The 25,442-nt window shown below is 37.2% G+C and overlaps 2 protein-coding genes across 6 annotated transcripts in view; both read left to right on the top strand.

Moving 5' to 3' along the window:
* WDR35 (WD repeat domain 35) overlaps positions 1–21,532 on the top strand; it is a 39,967-nt gene extending 18,435 nt beyond the window's left edge. For both annotated transcript variants that reach the window (XM_084513271.1, XM_084513272.1), the window contains exons 12-27: positions 2,407–2,551; positions 3,225–3,294; positions 4,043–4,096; positions 5,997–6,106; positions 7,648–7,858; positions 8,444–8,524; positions 8,650–8,786; positions 11,333–11,536; positions 13,207–13,353; positions 14,399–14,531; positions 15,514–15,624; positions 16,759–16,923; positions 17,345–17,485; positions 18,266–18,422; positions 19,126–19,366; positions 20,408–21,532. In XM_084513271.1, the coding sequence (XP_084369397.1) occupies positions 2,407–2,551; positions 3,225–3,294; positions 4,043–4,096; positions 5,997–6,106; positions 7,648–7,858; positions 8,444–8,524; positions 8,650–8,786; positions 11,333–11,536; positions 13,207–13,353; positions 14,399–14,531; positions 15,514–15,624; positions 16,759–16,923; positions 17,345–17,485; positions 18,266–18,422; positions 19,126–19,366; positions 20,408–20,555 (2,255 nt within the window). In that variant the 3' untranslated portion in view covers positions 20,556–21,532. The remainder of the gene's footprint in view (positions 1–2,406; positions 2,552–3,224; positions 3,295–4,042; positions 4,097–5,996; positions 6,107–7,647; positions 7,859–8,443; positions 8,525–8,649; positions 8,787–11,332; positions 11,537–13,206; positions 13,354–14,398; positions 14,532–15,513; positions 15,625–16,758; positions 16,924–17,344; positions 17,486–18,265; positions 18,423–19,125; positions 19,367–20,407) is intronic.
* Positions 21,533–21,748: 216 nt separating this feature from the next.
* On the top strand, positions 21,749–24,352 carry TTC32 (tetratricopeptide repeat domain 32). 4 transcript variants are annotated; one of them, XM_084513276.1, is made up of 3 exons: positions 21,749–21,970; positions 22,104–22,264; positions 23,212–24,352. In XM_084513276.1, exons 1-3 carry the CDS (start codon positions 21,891–21,893, stop codon positions 23,337–23,339), a joined length of 369 nt encoding a protein of 122 aa, XP_084369402.1. In that variant the 5' UTR covers positions 21,749–21,890; the 3' UTR covers positions 23,340–24,352. The 4 variants fall into 4 exon arrangements, with proteins under 4 accessions (XP_084369402.1, XP_084369401.1, XP_084369400.1 ...); XM_084513275.1 differs by having other exon boundaries at positions 22,101–22,264; XM_084513274.1 differs by having other exon boundaries at positions 21,750–22,015.
* The last annotated feature ends 1,090 nt before the right edge of the window (positions 24,353–25,442 follow it).

Raw genomic sequence — 25,442 nt, 5'->3', positions numbered from 1 at the left:
TTTTAGGAGCAGTGTAGCCCAATGCTTAAGGCTCTGAGGTGGGAAGGGAGAAATTTGTGCTCTAGTTCCCTACTCCCAGATATTTCTACATGGGTTGTTGTCTCTTTTGGTTTGGTGTTTTGACTGTTCAGTGATTGTCCAGTATAAAGCATCTAATCAATTCTAGAAAAAAAATAACCTGCGTCCCACCATTGTGTAATTGCTTTTGTTATGTAGGCAATTTTGCAAAACGGTCACTTCCCACAGACAGATGCTTCTCTTCCAGATGTGTGTTTGAATGGATCTGATCCTGATGGTTGTGTCTGTGCTGGGTGAAATGTTCATATTTGGCTTCAACCCAGCCATAATTTGGCCTGCTGTTGCAAAGAAGGGGAAGGTCCTTACCATTTTTGCTAGGTTCTTTTTCCTGCCCTCTCTTTTATGTTAGCTCCAGTATTTGTGGTTCTCTCTTTAATCTAATGTAAACTAATCTTATTTATTTAATTCTTGGTTTAGCTTTCAGTCAAATCAATTAACAAATGGATCCAATTTACTCTGTGGCTAAGTTACTGCTAAAGCTGATGTAAAAGAAGTGGTAGCGAAGTGGGAGGTGGGAAAGCAGCTGCATTTTGATAGCAACCATCAGTTTAAGTCTTAGGCACGTTCATAAAATGCTTCACTCATCTGACTCCTGGACACACATTTGTGTGTCTCCATCTTATTTCTGGATGACAGTATAGCTTATGTGAATATCCTTTTTTCCAAGGTGGGGGTACTCTGGGATATGCACAAATAAGTAAGTTAAGGCTCTGTGTAAGCTGTAGGTCTAGTGGGGAATCATCTGGTGTGTTTGAGGAATGCCCATAGCCTTCAGATGTGGGCTTGGTTTAACATTGTCGTGGAGGAAGATGTTCAAGTCTTGACTAATCTGAGCGCAAATATGAGGTTTAGTACTACAATTTTGTGATTTGAACAAAGGGAAAAGTTAGTCCTTCAAAGATCAGAAAACCTTCCTGTTCTGAAAGATAAAGGTTTTGTTTTTGTTATGACAGGTACAGCTGCAGGGTAATAGGAGAACAGAGCAAATATGTAAAACTTGTAAATTTAATAAATGAATCTGAGGGGACTGTATCCTTCAGGTGTTAAGTACAAGACTAATTATTGGAATGTATTATGTGCAACCAGTTAATTTACTTATAATGTAAACAACTGTTGTATCTATACTAGTGCACACGTGCTAAGCATCATCACTAAACCTCCTCATCCAGTATTTACATTTATACTAAAAAGTATTCTACAGCTGCTAGGTAGCTTATTATAATCCTCTTGGTTTCAGAAAAATGAAATCTGTTCAAGCAGTCATTCCCCATCTGCCTGTCACAGGACTGTTCTACCTTAGAGCAGGCTTATAGCTCCCTCCAGAGTTCTGTGTTGTGCTAAAATACAGAAAAATTGAGGAGATTCATTGTGAAAGAGTGAAATTTTGTGCTCACAGCAGGTTCTCTGTGACATGTTTAGCAGACAGGCTGCGTTACAAACTTGAATTTTCCTGTTCATCTGGTGGCATACTGATTTACTTGTGAAATTTGGAGGTGTTGAGGGATTTACTTAATAGGTTTCTGAGGTGGTTTCTTTTTTTTTTTTTTTTTTTTCCTATGTATTTTCTAAGCATTTTCTGGTATTGAGGAAGATAAAACAAAATTCTGAAAGAAAAAATGCCATAATACAGCCAAGACAGTATTATTATATATTATATATAAGTAATAACATAATGGTTTAAGTGCCTATATGGTTTTAGGGATAAAATAAAAAACATGTCTTGCCTTCCTGTGCAGTGACATTTGAATACTATAAAGTAATTCATCCTTTTATAAAGTAAGTATTTAGTAAGTATTTAATATACTGCAATGCAGGTGAAGAATTGCTCTTTGGCCCAGCTATTAACTAAGATACAAATAGCATTTTTGGGTCTTGACTAACTTGAAATTTGCTAACTGTTTTGAAGTCATGTTAATCAAAGAATATTTTCTCCATTGTCAACTTCGTAGTCTTTTTTATTTATTTGTATACGAGTAATTACAAATACTTAAAATAGTTCTGCGTTATACAGGTCTTGTTAGACAGTTGAGAGATCCTGAATTGAGCATTATCCTAAAAAAAAAATTACGTATTTTATACCCTCTTCTTTAAGAGAGGAAAAGTTGTTGAAATAATAGGGAGAAAAGTATTGATTTTAAAACTGAGCCTTGAAGTAATTTCTTCATTCCTCTGAACAAGGCAACAGTGAAATTTCTTTTCAATTAATGAGAACTTTTGTCCTTTAACTTATGGAGATATGGTTTCATCCACCTGGGAGAAATTTTACAAATTAGCATATAGTCCAATACTTGCTACTCTAATTTCACAACCATTTGGGTTTCGTAACAGGGCCGTTATTTGTCACAATGACCAAAACACATGTGATAGCAGCTTCAAAAGAAGCGTTCTACGTCTGGCAATATCGTGTGGCCAAGAAGCTCACAGCAATGGAAATTAATCAGGTAGCACGGACCAGAAAAGAAGGCAGGGAAAGGTTTGTCTTCAAGCTTTTTCATTTTCCTTCTTTTACGTAAATACCGTTTTTGATAAAGGTGGACTATCCCACACCTAAAATATGAACTCCTCATTATTTTTTCTACTCAGACTTGCAAGCCTATAGTGACAAGTGTGTGGTTGTTATCCAAGTCTCTTGGATAACATTCTAGCTGCATGTCTAATGCTTTTTTAAATTCTATTTTCTTACTCTGTATCCTTAGTTTCTAGGCAGCTATATTCACTCTGATAACTTTAACTGGTGCTTGTGTTTCAGTGGCTGTTAAGGCATATTTTATCCAGCTAGGTCTCCTTTAAATACGGTCTTGTCTGACTGCATCTTTGACCTGTAATCCTGTATGGGCTGTTGTTCTCTCAGACTAAACAAGCCAAAGTTGTCATAATCTGTTCTCCAGAATATTTCCTTCCCATATGCTCATTAGTGGCATTAACATTTGTCACCTCCGCAGGCTTGCAACTTTGATTTATTTTTTTTTTTTTAAGTATTTTCTTTCATAGAGATGCTATTGCATCCTTCTATAAATCTACTATCTCCTGTGACCATATTTTATAGAATCATTAAGGTTGGAAAAGACCTTCAAGATCATCTGGTCCAACCATCACCCTACTGCCAATGTCACCCACTAAACCATTTTTGTTTTTTGTTTCTACAGGATTTATCATATTGATGACACACCTTCAGGATCTGCAGATAGACAACTTGATTACAGCAAAGCTGTTGAAGTGAGCATTGTTTTTTTAACTAGCTTATTATGGTATCCCTCATAGCTTGAAAGACTAGTAGGTAGTGTTTCTTTATGCATTTGCATAGGTTTTCATTATTAGCAGCAGTCACTTTACGTCAACTTTCTTTTACTTCTACCTTTTGTATGTAAGTGTTAGTTTTCTACCTTCTGGTTAGTATGTTGTTGTTTTATCATTATGTACTGTTGGAAATGTACGCTAAACTTTATGGAACTTAGGAACAAGTTTATACTGTACTGTGGAGAGTTAATGGACCCCTGCTGTTTTCTTGGTGAGAAGCTGAGAAGCAGCTTGCTTCAACAAAATGTAAGCTTGTTGAAACTCCAATGCTTGTAATCTATTCTAGTATTTTTGGCCTTTTTCACTTTCTGAAAGCATACACACGCACATCATTATATTTCTGAAATTAAGTACAGGTCTCAAGTCAGGGATTGTTGCCTTCTTGTGTTTTATGTTAAATATCTCTTCTATTGTGTGTGTGTTTTTTTTTTCTGGTGGAGGGGCAGGAGAAGAAAGGAAGCTATTACTACTACTGTTGTTATGTTTCCTATACCAAAGGTTACTAATATCATAAGCAATCCATTTACTGTACAATGATTAAGTTTGATAGCCCCTTTTCGTGTGAGTATTTGGCAACATTCTTGTATACTTAAATATGACTTTTCTTTAGAGGTACATTCTTATTGTGGTATTAAAACTGCTGTTGTTATGGCTTGTATACTTTCAGGGAACAAGAGATCCAATTTGTGCAATAACAGCATCTGATAAGATACTACTTGTGGTAAGTTACAGGATTAAAATAGCTTCTGACCGCAACCCTGGCTCCCCTGTGCTGCTTCTGGGGAGAAGATGGAAGACGGTGGATGGGGGAGGGTGTTTTTGGTTTTTCTTTGTTTCTCAATTTTCTAGCTTGTTAGTAATAGGCAATGAATTTGTCTAATCTTCCTACACTGAGTCTGTTTTGCCCGTCACGATGATAATTGTTGAGTGATCTCCCTGTCCTTACCTCAACCCTTGAGCCCTCTTCATTGTATTTTCTCCCCCTTTTCCTTTAAGGAGGGAGAGTGAGAGAGTTGTTCTGGAGCTTGGCTGCACAGCTGAGTAAAACCATCACATAATTGTCACATGCTCTTGTAGGCAGGACACTCTACTGCAATTGACACATAAGCAGTCATAATTTCAAATGTTTTTTCGAATTCAGAGTGGGTTAGTCTGCATGATTTAGGTAACAGAGTCGTACTTGGGTTTTAGATGGAGTGGTCCTCCTTACTAAGTGCTTAAACTTCTGTTTAGGCTGGACATGCTGCTTTTATTGGCTTTCAGAATGCATTTAGGTACCTAAACTTATCTAGATGAAATCTCTTTCTAGATGTCTTCAAAGGTAACTCTACAGGTTTTTCCATTAACCTGGACTCTTTCTTTAGGAGACCTAATTTACTAACTGCTTCTAATTTAAGTATAGACTAGTTGCCTAATTTAGTACTTAAAGGTAGGGTTTAATTTACCATTATTTCAATAAAATCAAGGTCAGGATTTAATTCTATGACTGGAGGTCTGGGAAGTCTCTTCTAGGCTGCATGTAATGCCCAAAGATTTACAAAGTTTTCCTATTTACAAATTAATGATATTATGTATGATGATGTGAATTTTTGTTACCTATCATGGTGATAAGACTGTCATGGGCCATCAAATTAATTTCCAGGCAGCTGCTGGCCTCTTCTGTGAACAGGTGATGCAGTTAATGGCATTATTGTGTTCTGTTTCTTCATGTGGGCTTGTAGGTAGGAGATACAAGAAACCTCCCAGACTTTGATTGCAAAAAAAGCTCACAATCTAATGTAAAAATGGGCAGTCTGTGCTAGGTGTCAAATGACCTGCAGAGGTCCCTTCCAACCTCAACCATTCTGTGTGATTCTGTAAATATTTCATTTTAATATTTTGCCATATATATTAATGCATTTATGTATTACACGTTTGTAATTTGTGAGGTATTGCATCGTGCCATACAGCTGATGTGTGTTTTTTTTCTGATCTGAGAGGAGTGATTTCATTAGATGAACAGACATACTGGGTGGGCTGTAAAGCAAACTAACCTAGGAAAACAAAAATATGAAGAGAACATTGTCTCTTCATCTTATTCATCCCCCAAAGAAAAATCTCAATGTTTTCCTATGCTCCTACTCCAGTGATTTTTATGACATCTTTTGAATGGCTTCAACAAAATCAGTGAGTGATTGGAAAGAAAACAAATGAAGAAAGTATAAGGGTCAGTAGTTGACTGTAGGATTCTGTTTGTGCTTTAAGAGTAAGAGTGAGAAAGACAAATGAAAAGAGTAGTTAATCAGTGACTTTGGTTAAAAAGAAGGGAATGAGAGGAAATACATATGAGACCAGATCTGGATAGCATGTTAAAGTTGATGAGTATTACAGTGGTCAAAATTTTCTGACTCTCCTGGCCAAATCTGCTTTTCGGTTTATCGAGTATATGTCAAACGTGAAGGGCAATTTACATGAGGATCTTAGGAGATCCTTTTGGATGCAAGATAAAAAAGAAAAGGAACAAAGTTTGGACTACCTTAAAGTAGTCCTAGACTCAACTCTTTAGTCTAGGACAGCATATAAAGAAAATCTTGTTAAGCTATGTATTTGTAGAAAAATAAGCAAGCATTGCTTTTCTCTAGGGCAGAGAATCTGGCACTATTCAGAGGTACAGTCTTCCTACTGTTGGCATAGTTCAGAAGTATACCCTGAACTGCTGGCCTTATCAGCTGTCTTTGAACTGCAACTCCAGGTAAGTCACAGGCAACATCACATCTATCATCACAGCTAACAGATTTTGGTGAAAATGCTAGTAATTAGGCAACAGCTTTTCTTCAGTATAAATTACTTATTTTGTTAGGCATTAATGATTGCTTAACGATGTACTAGTAATCAGTCTGGCCAGTCATCATGTTGCTGTGAGAGACTGAGCAACTAGAGCTTCCTTGTGTATGAAACTCTTTAAGGTGTATTTGGGAGGTTTAAGGAAACATACAGGAAAATATCTTTGTATTATTAGATGAACCAAACATAACCATTCTGTGATCATGAATTGATGAAGATTTTTTTTTTATCTCTAAGGCTTCTTCCTATTTCTCTTTCCTTCTAATACCTGGAAAGTTTGTTCATCCCATGTCAATTTTTTCACTGCTACAAGCTGTAGCTGATGGTAAAGGTTCTACCAAGACTAGTTTCCTTAAGCTTCAGCTGTGCCAATACTGAAGATGCTTTCTACATGGTAGATAACCAGTAAGATTTAACTCTTTTTTTTTTTTTTTTTTTGTATGAGAGTATCAGTCTTGGCAGAAAAGGAAAAAGTACACTGAACAAAGAGCACTCATAAGACAATTTTAATCACTTCAGAAAAAAAATACAATTTCAAGCAAAATTTGTAATGAGCATGTAGATTGTTCGCCTCTTCAGGTATAGACCAAAAATAGATTACTTGAAAGGCAACGCAGTCTAGTCATAGATGCATTAGTCTTGTTTTGAACCCAAGCTGTCACCTTCCTCAATGGTTTTGTGTTAGTAGAAAAGGTTCAGATCCACAAGTGTTTTGAAGCTAATTGTCTGAGTTGCTTTTGAGATTTTAATAAGGATTTAGGGTGTCTTAAATACCTTCCACTATTTAAAAATGCTTTTAAAATGGCAGTCGTAAATTACTAACAGTAAATCCAGGCTGCTATAAGACAATGTATGTAATTAGAAATTTTCAATTGTAACACATCAAAATATGTGGAAAATTCAATTTCTAAATGCCTTAAAAGATTAATTGGATTATACTTATTGTCTAGAAAAAAAGAAATCAAGAACACTGTTTGTAGAAATATCAGAAATCCTGTTTTAGAGATGCACACACCATATTTTAATTTAAGAATCTTCTTCCTAGTAAATAATGAAAAGCACATAGGTTCAATTTTTAAGTTTAGTCTCTTTAAGGAAAGCACTTTGAGGGGCTGAACCTGTAGTTTACTCAACTTTTTGTCTGCAGTACTAAACATCTTCAAAATGATGGATAAAAAACAAGCACTTTTCAGAACCTTCCAGGGCCAGATCCTTAGAGCAGATGAAAAGCTTGGTTTTGAGAATAGCTTTCTTCTGTGTCTGTTCTCTCTCTGCTGTATGAAAGCCACATGCATCTGAATGCATCAAATGAGATTAGAGGGGAAACTTTATTCAAGTGTGCCAGCTCAGGAAACTATTTCAGATTTATAGCTTTGAACAGTATTATTTAGCAGTCTTTTTTTTTTTTTTTTTTTTTTTTTTTTTTCTTTCCTTCCCCTGTTCCCCCAGTCGTGTTGCTATCATCGACCTTTCAGGTGTTTTGACTTTCTTTGACTTGGATGCACGGGTAGTAGACAGTACAGGGCAGCAAGTCATAGGTGAACAGCTAAAACTGGAACGCAAAGATGTCTGGGATATGAAATGGGCCAAAGATAATCCAGATTTGTTTGCAGTGATGGAGAAAACAAGAATGTATGTCTTCAGAAACTTGGATCCGGAGGTAAATATGAACATAACTACTCATATTATAAATTCACTTAAAAGTTAATGGCTCTATGTTGAATAGTGTTGTTCCTGTGTTTACAATTTAATTAGGTAAATGTTCATGTATATGAACTTCATATAAATAGATCACTTGAAATCTCAGAATCTAATCAACTCTAATGTGAGGGTGTTGTTTAGGATGAAACATCTATAAAAATGAACTATCGCACCTACAAAGATTAAAAAAATGCTGTGACTTGTCTTGTACTTATGTCATTTTCAGTAGCATAGTTCTTACATGCTTTGGAAAATATAAACTGATTTTAGTAAAGTTACTTGTAGATCAATGTTCTGTTGAATCTGTATATTGGCAGGCATTCCTTTATCTTTTTCTCATAATCTAGTTACAGAAAACAAGGATTTTTAATTAGCTCACATGGAATTACCAATTTCGCTAAGAATTTTAGTATTCATGTCCTGTTGGAAATGCAATTAAATCCTACTTTGGACAAGAAGGAAGTCTTTTTACATATACCTACCAGGTTTGCTTAGAATTTAATTGGAATATAGGTTAATTCCCTTTTAACTTATTTACTTTAAGGAACCTATACAAACTTCTGGATATATTTGCAACTTTGAAGACTTAGAAATCAAATCTGTTCTTCTGGACGAAATACTAAAGGTAAGTATAATTAATTTTATTTTTGCAGGAACGGTGTTTGTCTTAATGATTTGAACAGTAGATATTAACAGGTGAAAATAAATGTAACATAAAATAAAATTGTGTTTCTTTATTAATTGTGTTAGAATCCTGAACGTCCTAACAAAGATTACATCATCAATTTTGAGATTCGGTCATTGCGAGACAGTCGAGCACTGATTGAAGAAGTTGGGATTGAGGAATCTTCCCAATTCATAGAAGATAATCCACATCCCAGGCTTTGGTAAAAATCTCTTAATAAACCACCTTTCTTTGTTTAAACTTATTTTCTTTTATATTTTTTCCTATTCAGACAGAACTAGCTATTCAAGTAAAAAACAAAACAAAACAACCAACCAACCAAAAAAAACACAAAAAAAACTTCAGACTAAGAACAGCCAACCACTATACACTTCAAGGCGAATCTTTTTTTTTTTTTTTTTTTTATAACAGTGCTCAGCTGCAATCTGAAGGGCTGTTATTCTAAATGAGAATATGTCTTCATGTTGAGGCTGAATCACCTAGAAAGAGTATTTTAGTGTTTATGTAAGGCCTAAAGAGAATCTTGCAGTCCCCTGCTAGCCTGGCTCCCTACATCTTTAGGAACTGGTGTGTTTGGACAGTTTCTGCTATGTGGTGTGTTTTTCCAGAAAGTGAGTTTTTCTTCCTAGTCATGTATAATTAACCATGCATCATTTTGGACAGGTCATGAAGGGGAGGGTACATCAATCATGATTTGATACAGGCTTTCAGAAGGAAATAATCTGTGGAAAGGAGCTGTGGGACTCAACTCTTAAGCTAAACTTAATTTCTGTACAGCAAATTTGAAAGAGTAAATGTGAAAAACAGAGTTCTGGAAGTCTACTTAATGTCCCATATTGTAGGTGCTAGAAGAATAAATGCCACGGTATCTAATTAAAAGGTAAGTCAATAATTTAAAGAAAAACGAGTAATAGAAGCTAAAACTCACTGCGAAGTTAACTGTGGCATGATGCCAGTTCTCTTTAACTCTCTGGAGATTGTTTTTGTATCTGCGCCTTTCTGTAGTAATTTTGGTTTTTCTTTGAAGTTAACAATTGTATTTAAATCCTGGACATTTGGCTTGAGTTGGGGGAGTTTGAGAGCTTGATTAATTATAACAGTTTGGAATGGAATTAGGCCAGTGTTTCAGTAATTTTAGGACAACTTGCTTTAAGGGTCTGTCCACAAAAGCATTCCTTAGCTATCTACTTGTGTTTTGCCTTCAGAATGTACTTTCTGAAAATCAGGATTTGATAGCTACGTATTTGATAGCTTCTGTAATGCTATTGTAATTCTGTTAGCTTGAGGATGTATGATCAAGTGTTATTTTTGTTAGTCCTCATTTTTGCTAATATTTTGAACTAGCTGAAAAGTTTTGGAATTTTTAAGTTGTTCATGCTTTTTGCTAGTACCATCCACTTACTAAATATAAAACAAAACGCCTTGCTCCAAAATTGCCATTAGCTTGACCTTCAGTATGCAAGGAAACATAGGATGTCACATGTATACAGAGCTGATTACAGAATCATAAAATGGTGTGGGTTGGAAAGGACCTTAAAGATTCATCCAGTCCCAACTCCCCTGCCCTGGGCAGGGACACCTGCCACCAGAGCAGTTTGCCCAAAGCCCCGTCCAGCCTGGCCTTGGTGCAGCCCAGGATGCGGTTGGCTTTCTGGGCTGCAAGCACACATTGCTGGCTCATGTTGAGCTTCTCATCAACCACCACCCCCAGGGTCTTCTCAGGGCTGCTCACAATCCATTCTCTGCCCAGCCTGTGTTTGTATTGGGATTGTCCCAGCCCAGATCCAGTGCCTCGCACTTGGCCTTATTGAAATCTTGTTCTAGAAATGCTGACTATGTGGAAGATATATTCCACATGAAAACAGGATGGTACCCTTATTGCTGAAGCTCAATAAAAAGGCTGAATTGTATTGCACATCATTGATTAAATTTCTGTATAATTTTTTCACTGATGTCAGTGATGAGCATTTGAGTTGCAGTGATATTAACCTTCTCAAATTGATGCAAAACTACTTAGCTAATACCGCCAAAGCATGGCTTACATCGCTGAGTACAGCAATAATAATATTGGATTTATTAGTTTTCTGCTGCATTAACTTCATTTTAAGATGTCAAGCAGATAATCTAAATTTACCTAGTCATATTTTTGCAGAAAATTCTAGGAACTTGCAAACCACCTGATGAGTATAGGTTAGTCTGAAGGTAGGAATTTTCTATTTGCAGAACTCAACCAGTTAGGCAGTACTAGTACATTTCCTGAACTGTTCTGCTCTCCCAAACTGCTGTGCTAACTGGACAAAGAACATCCAGATGGATTAGAAATATAATTTATTCTTCACAGCCAATTTAGTTAGAGCCTGTGTACTGAAGTTGCCATCAAGGTTTAAAGTTATGATATGCATAGGCAGAAAATTCTAAACTGCTGCATTGAGACTACCCACAAATTTCACACAAATTGTAACACTCAAATACTGTCCTTTCTTACCAATCCAGTGTCATTCTGTCTGCTGAACAAAAGAATATTAGCAATTTGAATATCTTTCCTTGAATCAGTACAGGGTAAGTACAGATTGCATGTTAGATCACAGAACATACTGGGGAAAAAAATTAAAGTTAGCTAGCAATACAACTGAGTATTACTGGAACACTAGCTTCAATGTTTTCTTTAAATAATGACTGGTTAAATGGATTGTCATTTAACTTACTTTATAGTTGATTTTGTATGTCTTATGTTTGTTTTTCACACAGGCGCCTTCTGGCTGAAGCTGCTCTTCAGAAGCTAGATCTGCAGACCGCAGAACAAGCTTTTGTGCGCTGCAAAGATTATCAAGGTATTAAATTTGTAAAGCGTCTAGGCAACCTGCAGAGTGAGTCAATGAAGCAAGCAGAAGTGGCGGCCTATTTTAGCAGATTTGAAGAAGCTGAAAGAATGTATTTGAATATGGACAGAAGGTAATTGCATGTAGTCATCTCAGCAGCATGTAAAATAAAAATGTCTGGAAAAAAAAAAAAAGGCTGCACTAATACACTAATAAGGAATGGCTGATCTAGCACTGAGGATTCTTCACCAGTTTCTGGAAAGAAAGAACAAGATCAGACAGAGAACTTTGTTGTATCCGTAGATAAGCAATTTGGTATGTAAATCAGTGTATTACAAACTGCAAAATCTCAGCTGCTCTAGGTTTTGCTGCGTTTCATAGATGTTTCTAGCAAATACTTTATAGGTATTTCATCTGGGAGTCCAAAAATACAAACTAATGTTTAATTTAAGTACTGTTTGCTCTTAGTTACCTAGTTGCCAAGTACACATTCTTTTCAATTACATATCCAAACAATGGAGCTTTTAATTAACTGTAATCTCTGGAGAAACAGAAAGGACTGAGGATGAAATTGTGGACTAGTGGAGGTTTTTGCTCACGAATGAAAGCAAAGCAAAACAATAGTAATACTGAAAATTATAAGCTAGCTAGCTAGCTAGAGCACTGTGTATTTCTCATTGTCCTTTTTCAGTAATAAGCAGCAATTGTTGGATGCAGCCTGTAGGAGGTGCTCAAACATGAAGAGGAGCATGAATCACTTCTACATACATGAAATGTTTAGGCTTTGTTTAATGTGGTCTTGCAAAAAAGTAGGGAATGTAGGAGAAAAAAAAATCTTTCTTTCATGCTGTAAAAATGAGGAGTGTCCCCCTTCCCCAGTGTGGAGCAGAGGGGTAAGAAGGCAGGAGCTGGGGGAAGATTCATACTAGATCCTGGTAAGGGGAAGAATTTGCACATAATTAGCCCGTGGGAGTATGCTGTTTTGAAGAGGTGGAATGTCTCATAAACACTTGAGTTGCACAGAAACTGATTTTTTTTTTTTTTTTTTAGATATGACACATTCCTCACCACATAGCTGAAGAGAAGTTTGGCCATTATAGGACTGTAGAATGCAAAGATTGATTTTTTTTTTTTTTTTTTTTACTAGTTTCTTCAACAGTAGAACATCTTATTCTCCAGCTACAAAAATAGGATTCTGTAATTGACCGTGTGTGCTTTTTCACCACTAGAAAACACTTGAGAAGGACCTACCATAAATAGGGCTGAAACATGTTTTTCAAACACATTTAAAATTTTTTTTGTAGATGTCTTTATTTGGCTGACTGCACTGACTTGCTATTGCATTCCTCAGCTCACTTTAAGTTTAGAGCATTTTAAAATGAGGTTTGTATATTTCTCCCACTTATTTCCTATCCACGTGTGGAATTGCAGCCTTTTCACACACAAAATTCCAGTATTACATGGTAGGAAATGTGTGAATAATAAAAAGGAAGGATTACTCCCAAGTCTTTCTCCTTCATCCATAGTCAACTTGAATCTGAAAGAGAAGTCTCTGAAATTAATTTTATTATGTATCATCTTTATCCTTCATTATTCATATTCCTTGCCTCTTGGCCTTTCCCCTTACTTATAAGTATTTACTTACATGAAATATTGTTTAAGTTGTACAAGTTATCACTGTGATACGTGTTTGTACTTTATTCGCTTTATGAATGTGAAAATGTTTTTGTATACTTTTCTCAATATTTTTGTTCGATATTTTATTGTCTTGGGCTTTCTCCTGCTATCTTCTGTTTATATTAGAGATCTTGCAATTGGACTACGGATAAAACTAGGAGACTGGTTTCGAGTACTGCAGCTATTGAAAACTGGCTCGGGTGATTCAGATGATGCCCTTCTTGAACAAGCACACAATGCTATCGGAGATTATTTTGCAGACCGTCAGAAATGGTATGTTCTGTAAAGGAGGCACTAAGCAGGAAAATTTGAAGGAACCAATAAAACTGGTTACAAGACTTGTTATGAGGAGGCAGAGATGTCAGGAAAGACAGGATAATATATAATTTTAGAATTCTGAGATTTAGCACAGCCATTTATGGTTCCATCATGGCCTGTACCTTTGAACAGGCAGTTGTCGATCAACCGTCTAAAGAATTAAGGAAATAAAAAGAAATAAATCAATCTGTCTTGTCAGAAGTCTGGCCCCTTCAAAGAAGGGGGGGGGGCAAGAAATACCTATACAAACAGTTATACTCTCTATATCTAGGCTAGTATTAAAAAAAAATAATAATAATTTTAAAAAGAAAAAAGTAGAAGAAAAGTATTTAAATATCAGTTTCAGAACTAACCATAGATTTTCTAGAATGCTAAAACTACTTACTAGACTTACTGAACTAGAAGTGGTGTCTTAGTGGTTAATGACCTGCAAGGAGATTTTCTTTCATACACTTTTCTCGTTGCTTTTTAAGCCCGTGCAAATTTTTAGCATCCAGAACTTTCTGCCTGGTAAGTGTTTCACAGCTCCATACCACAATTACCTGAATTGTACTATCACAGAGTTTGGGTCCCAAAGTAGGTGAAAACTTTTGAGTAGATCCTGTAAACAGATTTTTTAGATGCTTTAGGGAACTTAAGTGGATGAACTTGGAGATCTTAGTACTCATGTTTTAGAGTGCAGAGGCACAAACAAAGCTTTCAGTTTTGCTACAAGTTGCTGTTGACTCTCAGCCATGATCTGTGCAGGCGTGGGAATATGGTTTTGATTCCTTGACGTATGCTAGTCAGAAGATCAATCTTGCTACTACTTCAGTATAATGATCTCTGAAAGTAAAACTTTCAGTGCATTTTAGGAAAGCTGTGAATTTCTAGCTACAAAACTTTACCTATTTAAAATGTCACTTTTAAATTTACAAGTGAAGATGGCTTACCCAGTTGGAAGTTTTACTTGTGTCTATATGTCAGATAGCACCACACTTAATGTTTTTTTCTTTACTAGGTTAAATGCTGTACAATATTATGTACAAGGACGAAACCAGGAACGTTTAGCTGAGTGTTACTACATGCTGGAGGACTACCAGGGACTAGAGAATCTTGCTAACTCGCTTCCGGAGAATAATAAATTACTCCCTGTAAGCAAGAAGAACCTTTATTTTTCATTGACTTGTGCAGAACTATTTATTTAAAGTATCCCATCTTGGTAGGGTTAAGAGAAAAACAAAGGAAGAACGCAGCATATGACCTACTTACTTAAGCATAATGGTGCTACTTTGGTGTTGATCCTAAAATAATACTGTTGTTTTCGTTCTCCATCATTCTTCCTTTCCCTTATTGGCCAGTTCCCCAGATGTGGTTATTCGTCATGTTCTGTGGTCAAGTTGGTTAAGTTGTAACTCACTGCTTCCCTCTCCACCTATGGCTTTGTCTTTAAAATAACTGTGCTTCACTGAGTCACTCCTCATGGCTGGATACTTACTTTAGCTTTCATTTTGTTGTCTAATTTACACGATTTTTTTTTTCCTCCAAAAATTCTTCCTGGTTTCTATCACTGGTTTAATGTCTTACATAATAGCTCTGGTGGGAATGTTAATGGGCAGTGAAAATTAGAGATCCTCTGCTGAAAGGAGGGAAGGCTGGTAAGCTGGTGGTATGGCCTGAAATGACCTATTGTCATGACTAATTTAAGCCTGTGATATGATTGATTACTCCAAAATGCTTGAAGAATGCAAAGCATGCTAACTTGGTTTGTTTTTAGTTGTTTGAACAAAGAAAGATGTAGCACTTTTTTTTTTTTTTTAATCTCTGTAATTGCAAAGTTTCATGAGATGGATAGTAAATAATAACACAGTAATTCTGGTATGATTTGATTTGAAAGAAAACTTTTAAGGTAGCATTTCCTTTAAATTCAGAAGCAGTATACCTTCCAGAAGTTAGTGTGAGAAGTAGCATACCATTCAGAAGATTGGCAACAGTGCACATTATCTTCAGAGTCCACAAAACAAACAGCCCCTTTCTCCATTTTTTTGGAATTAAAAATACAATGGTGTTGTGGTTACTATTCAATGTAGTAAAAATTTGAAAGTGAATTTAACGCGGTGCTGATGCTTTTTTCAGGATATAGCTTATATGTTTGTAAGAGTGGGAATGTGTGAACAAGCTGTTTCAGCCTTTCTGAAATGCAATCGACCAAAGGATGCAGTGGATACCTGTGTACACCTCAACCAGGTAGGACAACAAGAAATGATCTTCTTTAGCCGTAAGTTAGCAGTTAAGGCTTTTATTCTACCACCCAGTTAAATACAATTCCTTGTTTTTGTAATTGTCTGATTCTTCAGGACTTGTAGAAAACTCGTACTTCCGTTCTTAAGACAGTTATCTGAAATCAGTGCTAGATCAGTGCAAGGACAAATCCATATGAATTTACAGCAATGCTGCTTCTGTGTGTGTGTGTGGTAAGCATGCTCAGCATACAGAAATATGTGGCCACGTGGCCTCTGTCGGGCTAGGCTATAGTTAGCTCCGTGTCAGCAGAAGGCAGCCATGCCTCTTGATGGACTGAGGGGAAGATCAGAGAGCTTCTGGCTGCTTGGTTTCTGTATTCCCCCTCCTTCCTTATACAGATGCAAACGTACTTGTGGCTGCACTGGCCTGTAGCTGGAAGAGAACTACTCTGAGAAACGATCAGCATGTTACAGCTAGTGCTGTTCCCAAGTATGATCCACCTGCACAGATGTTTGCATCAACACAAATAGGAGAGAAAGTGAGAATGGCAATGAGGAGCTTGATGTACAAGGCTGGTTAATGCTGGCGTTGTGTACAGTTTCCTAGCTGATGGATCTGAAAGGCTGTTGGGTATGAGATTCAGTCAAGAGTCTCGAACTTCTCAGCGTAAAAACAGTAGCTAAACTGTTGAAGATAAGAAAATTCATGGACCAAAAATGAGGTGTGTAGAAGGATAGGTGAAGTTTAATTGTTTATGCTGCAAGCTCATGGTTTGATGTCCTCTTCTAGATGTGCTTTTCAGAGTCTGAGTTTCAGTTATACAAGTGTTGAAATCCACATGTCCCACAGAGCAGCAATAAAGTGATTTTGCTTTTACCAAAAGCTTTTACCAAAGCAGAAGCAACTTCTTTCTCTGTGGTTTTGGACCAAGGTCCAGCATTTGTTTCACAGGCATGCTGTATCAAATGATTGGCAATGATGTTAGCATTGGTATTCTCTTGTTTTTTACTTTTTGTATAGTAGCCTCATTCTAAATAGTGATGAAATACTGCATGCAAATGTTGCAGATTATGCATGGCAAAGCTTGTTCTGAGAATGTAATTGGAAAATTGAGGTTGATTTCTGTTTTATTTCTAGTGGAATAAAGCTGTGGAGCTGGCTAAAAATCACAATATGAAAGAGATTGGATCCTTGTTAGCCCGATATGCAAGTCATTTACTGGAAAAGAATAAAATCCTTGATGCTATAGAACTCTATCGTAAAGCCAATTATTTCTTTGAAGCTGCTAATCTCATGTTCAAGGTATTGTAGGTTTTATTTTTATATCAAATAATAAGCTAGTCCAAAATCCCAGTTATTTCCATGCTGTCTTTATTTTCTTGGTGTTATCTTGGTGCTAACCATGTGCAGGTGGTAAGCATGTGCCATTATACAGGATACTGCCAAGATTAATCCAGTTCTAAGTTCAAGGAATATCTATCTGAAATAGTTATCATGGATGTTCTCTTTAGCCAGTGGTGAGGAGACTTTCAGGATATGAGCCATATCATTAATCCTTCATAGTTGTGTTTGCAGTCCAAATTACTGCGTTTAAATACAACATCCATCAATTTTGGCATAATTTCCTAGGTTTGTACAATTGTGTAACTGTCTGAGAGAATTAAGTGACTTTTATCCATATCTGTATCTATCTACAGTAAATTGCTTGGTGTTGTTTTTTCAGATTGCGGATGAAGAGGCAAAGAAAAGAACAAAGCCTTTGCGAGTTAAAAAGCTTTATGTATTATCAGCTTTACTTATAGAGCAAGGCCACAAACAAATGCAAAATAAACAAAGGGGAAAAGTTAAAGGAAAAAGCTCAGAGGTAGAGTCTTTTTTTTTTTTTCCCTGACTTCTACAAGCTTACTGTTATGTTCTACCTAGTGAGAATAAATAAAACTGAGGCTTTTCTTTTCAAATAAGGCCTTTCCTTTCAAGATAAAAGCTTTTATTTCTTTACTTAAAGCTAGTCTTCCATGAAGGCATATTGTTTAAAATAATATTTTAAACACTTACATCATTTGTATTAGTAGATGGTTCGCTGCCTATGTTTAATGTGTTCTTGTAATGGAAGAATCTTTCTCTCACTGTAACAACAAAAAATATACTAAGAAACACAGATATTTTTTTTTCCTGTGAGACTCCCACTTTACTAACATTTAGGAGTAAGTATCAGTCCCAAAGTGAGATTTTGTGATTAGATTAAGCTAAATTGGCTATAATTTAGGAGAGATACTGCTCCAGGTATAGGGGAAGCAATTGGATGATTTTTTTTCTGCTTGCACTTACATCTTCATATGCATAAATGAAAGAGGTTAAACAAAGTTTTAAGAGATTTGGTGTTGAAATAGAATATTAATCCAAACTATGAACTAGTCTGCGGATGTGCACAGAATATATTTGTACAAGTTTATGATATTTTTGAAAATCTGCACCGTATGTTCCTTTTAGGCACTGTGTAAAATGCCTATCAACATGCATTTTAGGTCCATGTCTTTATATTTTTCCCTAGCTAACACAAACAGTTGGTATGATCACCAAGATCCCCGTTTCCTTCTGTATCTGTTTCATATAAAAAATTACTTGGTATACTGCTTGTTTTCAGGCTGCTTCAGCGTTGGCTGGTTTGCTAGAAGAAGATGTTCTTTCTTCAACTAATCGCTTTGCAGACAATGCTTGGCGAGGAGCTGAGGCTTACCACTTTTTCATACTTGCACAAAGACAGCTTTACAAAGGTTCTGTAGATGCAGCCCTTAAAACAGGTAGGATATTGTTTTTAAGCATGTAAAGAAACTGTTCTAATTTTACAGGCTTGTGCAGCATGTAATTTCATTTATAGCTGACATTTTCCTATTGTTGCTAGATCCTTTGAATTTAAAACAAAGCCATGTAATGAACTGAGAATAGCTGTAGGCAAGATACCTGGAAAGTACATTATTGGTTACAATGGAAATTCAACTTGCCAAATATTACCTGTTAAATTGGGCAGCTTTTTTTATCTGTTCTGTTAACTGTTTTTATTTCTGACTTTAAGTTTCTTCTTTAACTCACATCAGACCTCACTGTAGAGCTTCTTAAAGAATCTGTGGGAGTTAGAGAAGCAAATAGTGCCCTCTACTTTCTTCAAGTAAAATGGAGGTCCATTTCAAATACTTCTAGCATGTTTAAAAAAAGGACAGGGAGGGACAGGGAGAGAAGTGTCGCAGCATCAATAAAACTCCTTCAGTTGTCATTCAAGTCCCCTTGGTTTTCATTTTTTTTTTTTTTAATTGATTTTGGAAATGTGTTGAGCCATGCATGCTTCATAACCATGTCAATGAAGAGACTTTGGTTTGTATTGTCCAATGGAATTACTGGCAAGACTAATGCTATATACTCATAGCAACTATTTATTGTAGAAGCTTGCATTTCTCAGAAGGCATGTAATGATATCCTTGTTTTTTTTTTTTCTTTTCTATTTCTTAGCTCTTCATTTGCGAGATTATGAAGACATTATCCCTGCAGTTGAGATCTATTCTCTTTTGGCTCTCTGTGCATGTGCAAATAGAGCTTTTGATACGTGTTCAAAAGCCTTTGTTAAACTAGAATCCTTGGAAACTCTTAGCTCAGACCAGAGGCAACAATATGAAGATCTTGCTCTAGAGATATTCACAAGACATTGTCCTAAGAATAACAAAAAATCTGATCTGGATGATGTTCTTGAGAGGTGGGTTATATTTATATGATACCATAACAAATCACCTTTTTATTGTTGTTGTTTTGTTTGCTTTGCTGCTGTGATCTATATTTTGTTTGAGCAGTTTTTGTGTGACCAAGTTAGATGCTTTGCTGCTTGAACCAAATACTGAGCAAGAATGAGGCCAGTGTTAGCCCTTTCACAGAAAGGATAACGCAACATTACCTAATCTGGGAGAATAGAGATTGTCTGTATTCAAGGACCTAGTCAGGTTATAACTTAATTTAAAGTACATGTGAAGCACAAGAGTTTTAGGACCTTCACTTTAGCGGCATGTGATACCTTAGCAATCATGTTACTGTGTTTGCATTACTATTGTGGTGTGATGCAAATAGGAATGAGCGAATGTTTAACTAATCCCTACAGTGTCTTGTGAATTACTTAAATCTATACAGTGTGAGAAGATGAATATATCAAGTGAAAGAATCAAAGTGAGGGTCAGGTGTAACGGGTAGTTCTTTGGTGTGGTTGTACCCAAAATGGTGTCTTTGACATCTTTTTCTGCTAAAAGCATTAAACATATGAGTATGGAAACTGTGAATCAGATTTATTTTTAATGAACAGGAATTTAACTTGTTTGATTTTTACTTCACAAAAACTCATTAATAACTTCTGTTGACCCTTCAGAAGAATAAATGCAGTAGAAGTGCAGGTGCCAATTGAGCCTTACCTTTGTATATCCTTCACTGTTTTTCACTTGATCTTTGGATCTGCTTGTCCTAATTTGTTGACTATATGGTTCTCTGGATGTGTATTCTGTTGTGTGAAGATTTACGTACTTGTCTCTTTTAACTGTGCAATTATTATAATGTAATAACTTATAAGGAATTAGCACACATCTGATTAGAGAAACAATATTTTACAGACAAACATCACCAGTTTTGTAAGTAGTTGTAAGCACACAATTAGGATATAGTTAAATGTATTATGTGGTTTGCAGATGTCTACAAAATAAGTTTTTGTTGCTACTTAAAAACTGTGTTTTTATACTTTTATTTACTCTCTAAACAGTGGAGATGAGAAACTTCCTATATGTGTTGCAACAGGAGACCCTATCTTGGAGTATCGATTCTGGATGTGCAGTGTGTGTAAGCACTGTATGAAAGCCAAAGAAAGAAACAATTATGACTTCTGCCCTCTGTGCCACAGTTCAGCATAGCAGAGGAGAGAGGTCTCTGTATCCTCGTATCTCTTACATCTCCAAACATACTGTCTAAAATGTTATTCACATATGTTTTTTTATACTGTGTTGTCACAGATAATGCTACTATTACAGAACTGTTTCCAAAAAAAAAGAACTTTAATGGTTCCATTTATGTGAAAAAATTTTAACTTTTTTTTTTTACAAAGGTTTAAGCCAGCAGCATTCTTCTTGAATTGTAAATTGAGCCTAATTTCTAAACCATGCAAACTGAATGTAGGCTTGTTTTAACACATCTTACTTTGAGTGAACTCCACTTTTTTCATTTTTATAATTACATAAAAATAATTGGCTTTTCCTAAAACTCACAAATCACAGCTGTTTTATTAGAGCGACACTACTAGTTTAGTTACACGCCTGTGCTATGTTCTTTTGCCAAGTGAAATTAAATCCAGAGCTGTAATAAAGGACTTGCTTACTTTTAGAAATCAGTGCTTTCAGTTTGCATTTGGGTTCACGAGCTTTCTCTGGTGCTGTGTTTAATCAGTGCAGGAAACCGATGTGAACCTTGAAACTGGAATCTGGTAATGAGCTGCGTTGTACCTGCAGGTACCTTGAAGGGAGCAGCTGCCATCTGTTAAACCTTCATCTCCAAGGAGGGTGACAGTTCAGCTCTTGAAATCTGTTCAAGGAACATAGCTTTACATAGACCTGAGCTGTTCTCTTTTATTGCTAGCTTTGAGCCACGGCTTTGGTAGTGTCGTATGGAAATGTTGCAGGCCCTTTCTCCACTTGATGAGCTTTCTCCACGAGTCAGCACTTTGCAGGGTGCAAGCATTAAAATTCACCTCTGCTCACTGTGTTTTTGATAAAAGGGGACGAGGGCTCACTAAAAGACACCTGGGGAAAAAATGTCTTTCAGTTACCACTATGCTATGTAAGAATAAATCCCATTTTGTATTTAGAATATGCTTTATTAAATATTTTTTTATACATCTTGCTATGTGAGGTTCTTTTTTTTTGCTCGGCCTGAGGTAAAACGTCTTCTGTTACCATCACGCTACGTCAGGGTAAACCCCATTTTGTATTTAAAATACGCTTTATTAAACATTTTCATATTCTGATCTGTGGGGTTGTAACTCTCGCTGTCCCTGAGGGCTGCCCTCAGGGCAGCTGACGCGGGCGCGGCGCCTTCCGCCGGCTGCCGGCCGGGCTCCTCCTCCCCTCAGCGCCGCCATACCCGGCCCTCCCCTCCATTCCCTTCCCTCCCTCCCTTCCCCCTCAGCCCCGCTCGGCTCCCGGCCGGCCCCGGCAGCCTCTGAGGCGGCCTCGGGCCCCGGTGGCCCCTGAGCCATGCAGCGGGAGGCGGCGGCGCTGCTGGCGGCGGCGCACGCGGAGCTGGCGGCGCAGCAGCTGGCGGCGGCCGAGGAGCTGTACGGCCGCTACATCGCCTGCTGCGCCCGGGCTGCCCCCCAGGGGTAACGGGGGTGGGTTTCATGAGGGGGACACACGGCACACGCCGCGCTTCACGGCTTCTTCGCCTCTTCTCTCTCTCCCCTTCAGCAGCGCCAGCCGAGACCTCGCCACCGCCTTCAACAACCGCGGGCACATCAAGTACCTGCGGGTGGAGTTTGCCGCCGCCATGGAGGACTACGCGGCCGCCATCGAGAGCCAGCCCGGCTTCGAGGTGCCCTACTACAACAGGGGCCTGGTGCTCTACCGCATGGGTACGGCAGCACCCGGCCGGGCTGACCCGGGGCAGGGCGACACGGCCCCGAGGGCACGGCTCGGCCCTGCGGGAGGGGACAGGGTGCTGGCACCGCTGCCTTGTGGCTGGCCAGGTGCTCCCAACGCTGTGCAAAGTGCAGCCCTCGGTTCTACAGGCAGCTCCTGGCACCGTCTGGGGATGGGTGTCGCACCAGGAGGGGGGCAGAGGCACCTGCTTTATCCCCAGGCAGCGCAGGGTGTGTTAGCTGGAAGTCCCCTCTGTACGCTCACACATAGTGTCTGCATCATTTAAAGTTACACTATTCAGGGAACCATCAGGTAAAAATGCAGTTTTAGTGTATTTTTTTTTTTTTTAAATTTGCATTAGTGGTCATTAGCCAGTCAGTTCCAAACATTTCTGTTAAACCTAAAACATACCTTGAGTTGGTACAATCATAGTGAGTGCACCCATCAATTTGCAGCGGGCTGTCGTTCAGCTATCATTGGGGGAATTGATGCCCATCAATTTTAAATATGCTGTATGAAAATTTACACCCCATCATTTTTGTTGGAGCCTGGCTATTGCATTATCAGGATCTAGAAAGTTCAGGACCTAAGGGAGGATGGAGCCTGGCCTCAGCTGGGAAGCAGTGCGCCTGTGTTCCAGCATTAACACAGCCTGGCTATTAGTTAGCTGCCTGAGCGTGGGCCTTGTGGCTCATTCTCTTGGAATAAACTGCCTAAACTAATCCTTAAGCACATTTTAGATTGAGAAATAGGCACTTGGGCTTTTGTTCTGAAGACCTTTGGCTCCTCATTGGATCTCTGGACCATCCAAATGTAGTGCATCCATTAGGTACAGTTAGTTGATACATTGTGTTAGTGAAAGCACTAAGAGCCCTTCTGTTTTATTTCATGAGTGAGTAGTTAACAGAAAGGTAATTCTTTTTTCTTTTCTTTGGGACAGGATGCTTTGATGAGGCCATAAAAGATTTCAGGAAAGTTTTAGAGTTAAACCCTCAGTTTGAAGATGCTGCACTAAGTCTAAAACAGGCTATTCTTGACAAAGAAGAAAAACAAAAGCGGGGTTATTGAAAATGCAGCTAATGGTGTGAAAATGTTTTACTGCACACTGATGTGATTTTTTGTCATTGATGGATGAAACAAGAACACTTATATCTGTTCTACCCTACTGAAGAAAACTCATTCTTGGGTAAATAAGTTAAAAATGTATTATAATTGCAAAAAATATATATTTTTTTATATTGTCATTGTTGAAGAAAGGCCTGATTTTAGATCCATGTGAGATACTTGTCATTTTGTACAGAAGCAGTTCATAAAAAGCTGTTGGAAGGTCAGTAACAGCTAATGAAATCTGTAGTTCTCTCATTAAAGCTGTGTTTCAGTACTCTTTCACAGATTAATTTAAATGTCCTTCACGGAGAAAAATCAAACTAAAACATTTAAGTACTTAAGACTGGCATTTGTGAAAGACACTGTGATTTAATAATGATGATCTTAGTGTTTGTCTGGATTTAAATGTAAGTTTGATTTAAGCTAAAAATGTGCAATTGTTAATTACAAGGTGTTATCCTTGAAATGTGATAGTAAATTATTTTCTTTTCACTTCAGAGTGTTCCTGCATACAGAAAAAAAAAATTAAAAAAGAAGACCTTTTTAGGTGACAGCAGCTGTCCTTATATGAGGAATGTGATACAAGAATTCCGTCCTTTTTAAATTCATTCTAGAGGTAGTTTAAGGAGTACCTAAACAGGTGTGAACAGGATGTACCTGTTTTTTGTAATCCCATTGTAAAGGTATTAAACAGTCAGAAATTAATAACTGAATGAATAAAACAATTATGTACTTTTTATCTCAATATCTTTAAAGACCTTATTGGTAAAGAATGTAGTTGGGCTATTCACAACAGGAATTACGGCTTTCTCCTTTTTATTAAAAAAGGTCAATGGCACAAAGTACACAATGTGAAAGTTGTCTGATTCAGCTGGCTATGAATACCCAGGTAGATTAATTTGTTACGTGGATGGTTGCTGAAATCAAAAAAGGTTTTATGAGGAACATAGAAATAAAAGTTTTAATAAAAGAAATAGTCCTGGATTGCCTCAATTAGCATTAGGCTATATATATATATTTTTGACAAATGATGCTGATGATGATTCTGCTGCTTATGGTGGCTTTTTCCACGTATGATCCAGGAGCTCACATAGTTGATGGTGTAAACATTTGGAAGGTAGGTTCTGAGACATTTATGACCAGGTTCTACAAAGATGAATTCTGGATTTCTCCGGATATACAAAATACGTGCTCATCTTTCATTGTTATATCTTGATGCTCTGTCTCCAAAATAACATTGAAGGATTTGCATTTTTCATGCCACCTCAGTCTCAAAACCAACGTGATATCAGCTCTTGTTTGATGGTGAGAAAGGTGAGCTTGAGGTTTAAGACTAAACCTGTTCTTGATATACCAGGCCATGAAAATTATTAAAACACAATATAGACAGTTGAATATGATCTGAACTGCTTATCTGAGAGAGGTCATGTGTGGTTCTGCACAGAACAGTTTGAGGATACAGATAAAAATCAGAAGATTAATAGTAAATACATATTTTGGAAAACAAATCAAGGACAGTAGTAATAATATCCTCTTATGTTTCCCACCTCCTGTTGCTTTGTGAATGTTGTTCAGTTACTTCTAATTTATCCACTGTTGGCACAGAAATACTTCACTGAACTGGAAGCAATTGTGTAGCAGATTCTCCACGTTTTTTCTCATTTTCTGGTTAAAGGATGAACTGTTGTGGTACATTTTGGCATAACTTGGAATCCTTTCAAGGTAGTTTCAGCCACAAAGATTCTCACACATTTTCCCCTTCACAGGCATGCACTTGGCTCTCTGTCTTTCCTTCACATTTAAGGTTAATCAGGGTGTTCATTCCAACATTATTAAATAGTCCTGTGTGGTGGTCTGTTGCTCAGGACTGTTGAAATGGTATCTTAAAACATTAATACCAGAAAACTTGATGTGATTTTCCTTGACCTGTGAAGTTTCTTGTTCATAATCTTTTAAGAATTAAAAGTCTAATTGAGAGCAGTATTTTTTTTTTTTATATAATGTTCCATATGAAATTCAGAGAAAGCTTGTAAAAGAAGCATAGGCTGTGTGCTTTGGATGCTT

Source organism: Aythya ferina, assembly GCF_964211825.1.
Source record: "Aythya ferina genome assembly, chromosome: 3".
NCBI lineage: Eukaryota > Metazoa > Chordata > Aves > Anseriformes > Anatidae > Aythya > Aythya ferina.
The sequence above is the reverse complement of the archived record's forward strand: the minus strand, read 5'-3'. Positions and strand labels throughout refer to the sequence as shown.

Excerpts from the sequence above, each read along its gene's own strand:
- TTC32 (XM_084513273.1), top strand. The coding sequence starts at position 21,891 with ATGCAGCGGGAGGCGGCGGCGCTGCTGGCGGCGGCGCACGCGGAGCTG. Across the intron at positions 22,016-22,100 it reads GCCCGGGCTGCCCCCCAGGG|CAGCGCCAGCCGAGACCTCG; the intron begins GTAACGGGGGTG and ends TCTCCCCTTCAG. Across the intron at positions 22,265-23,211 it reads CCTGGTGCTCTACCGCATGG|GATGCTTTGATGAGGCCATA; the intron begins GTACGGCAGCAC and ends TCTTTGGGACAG.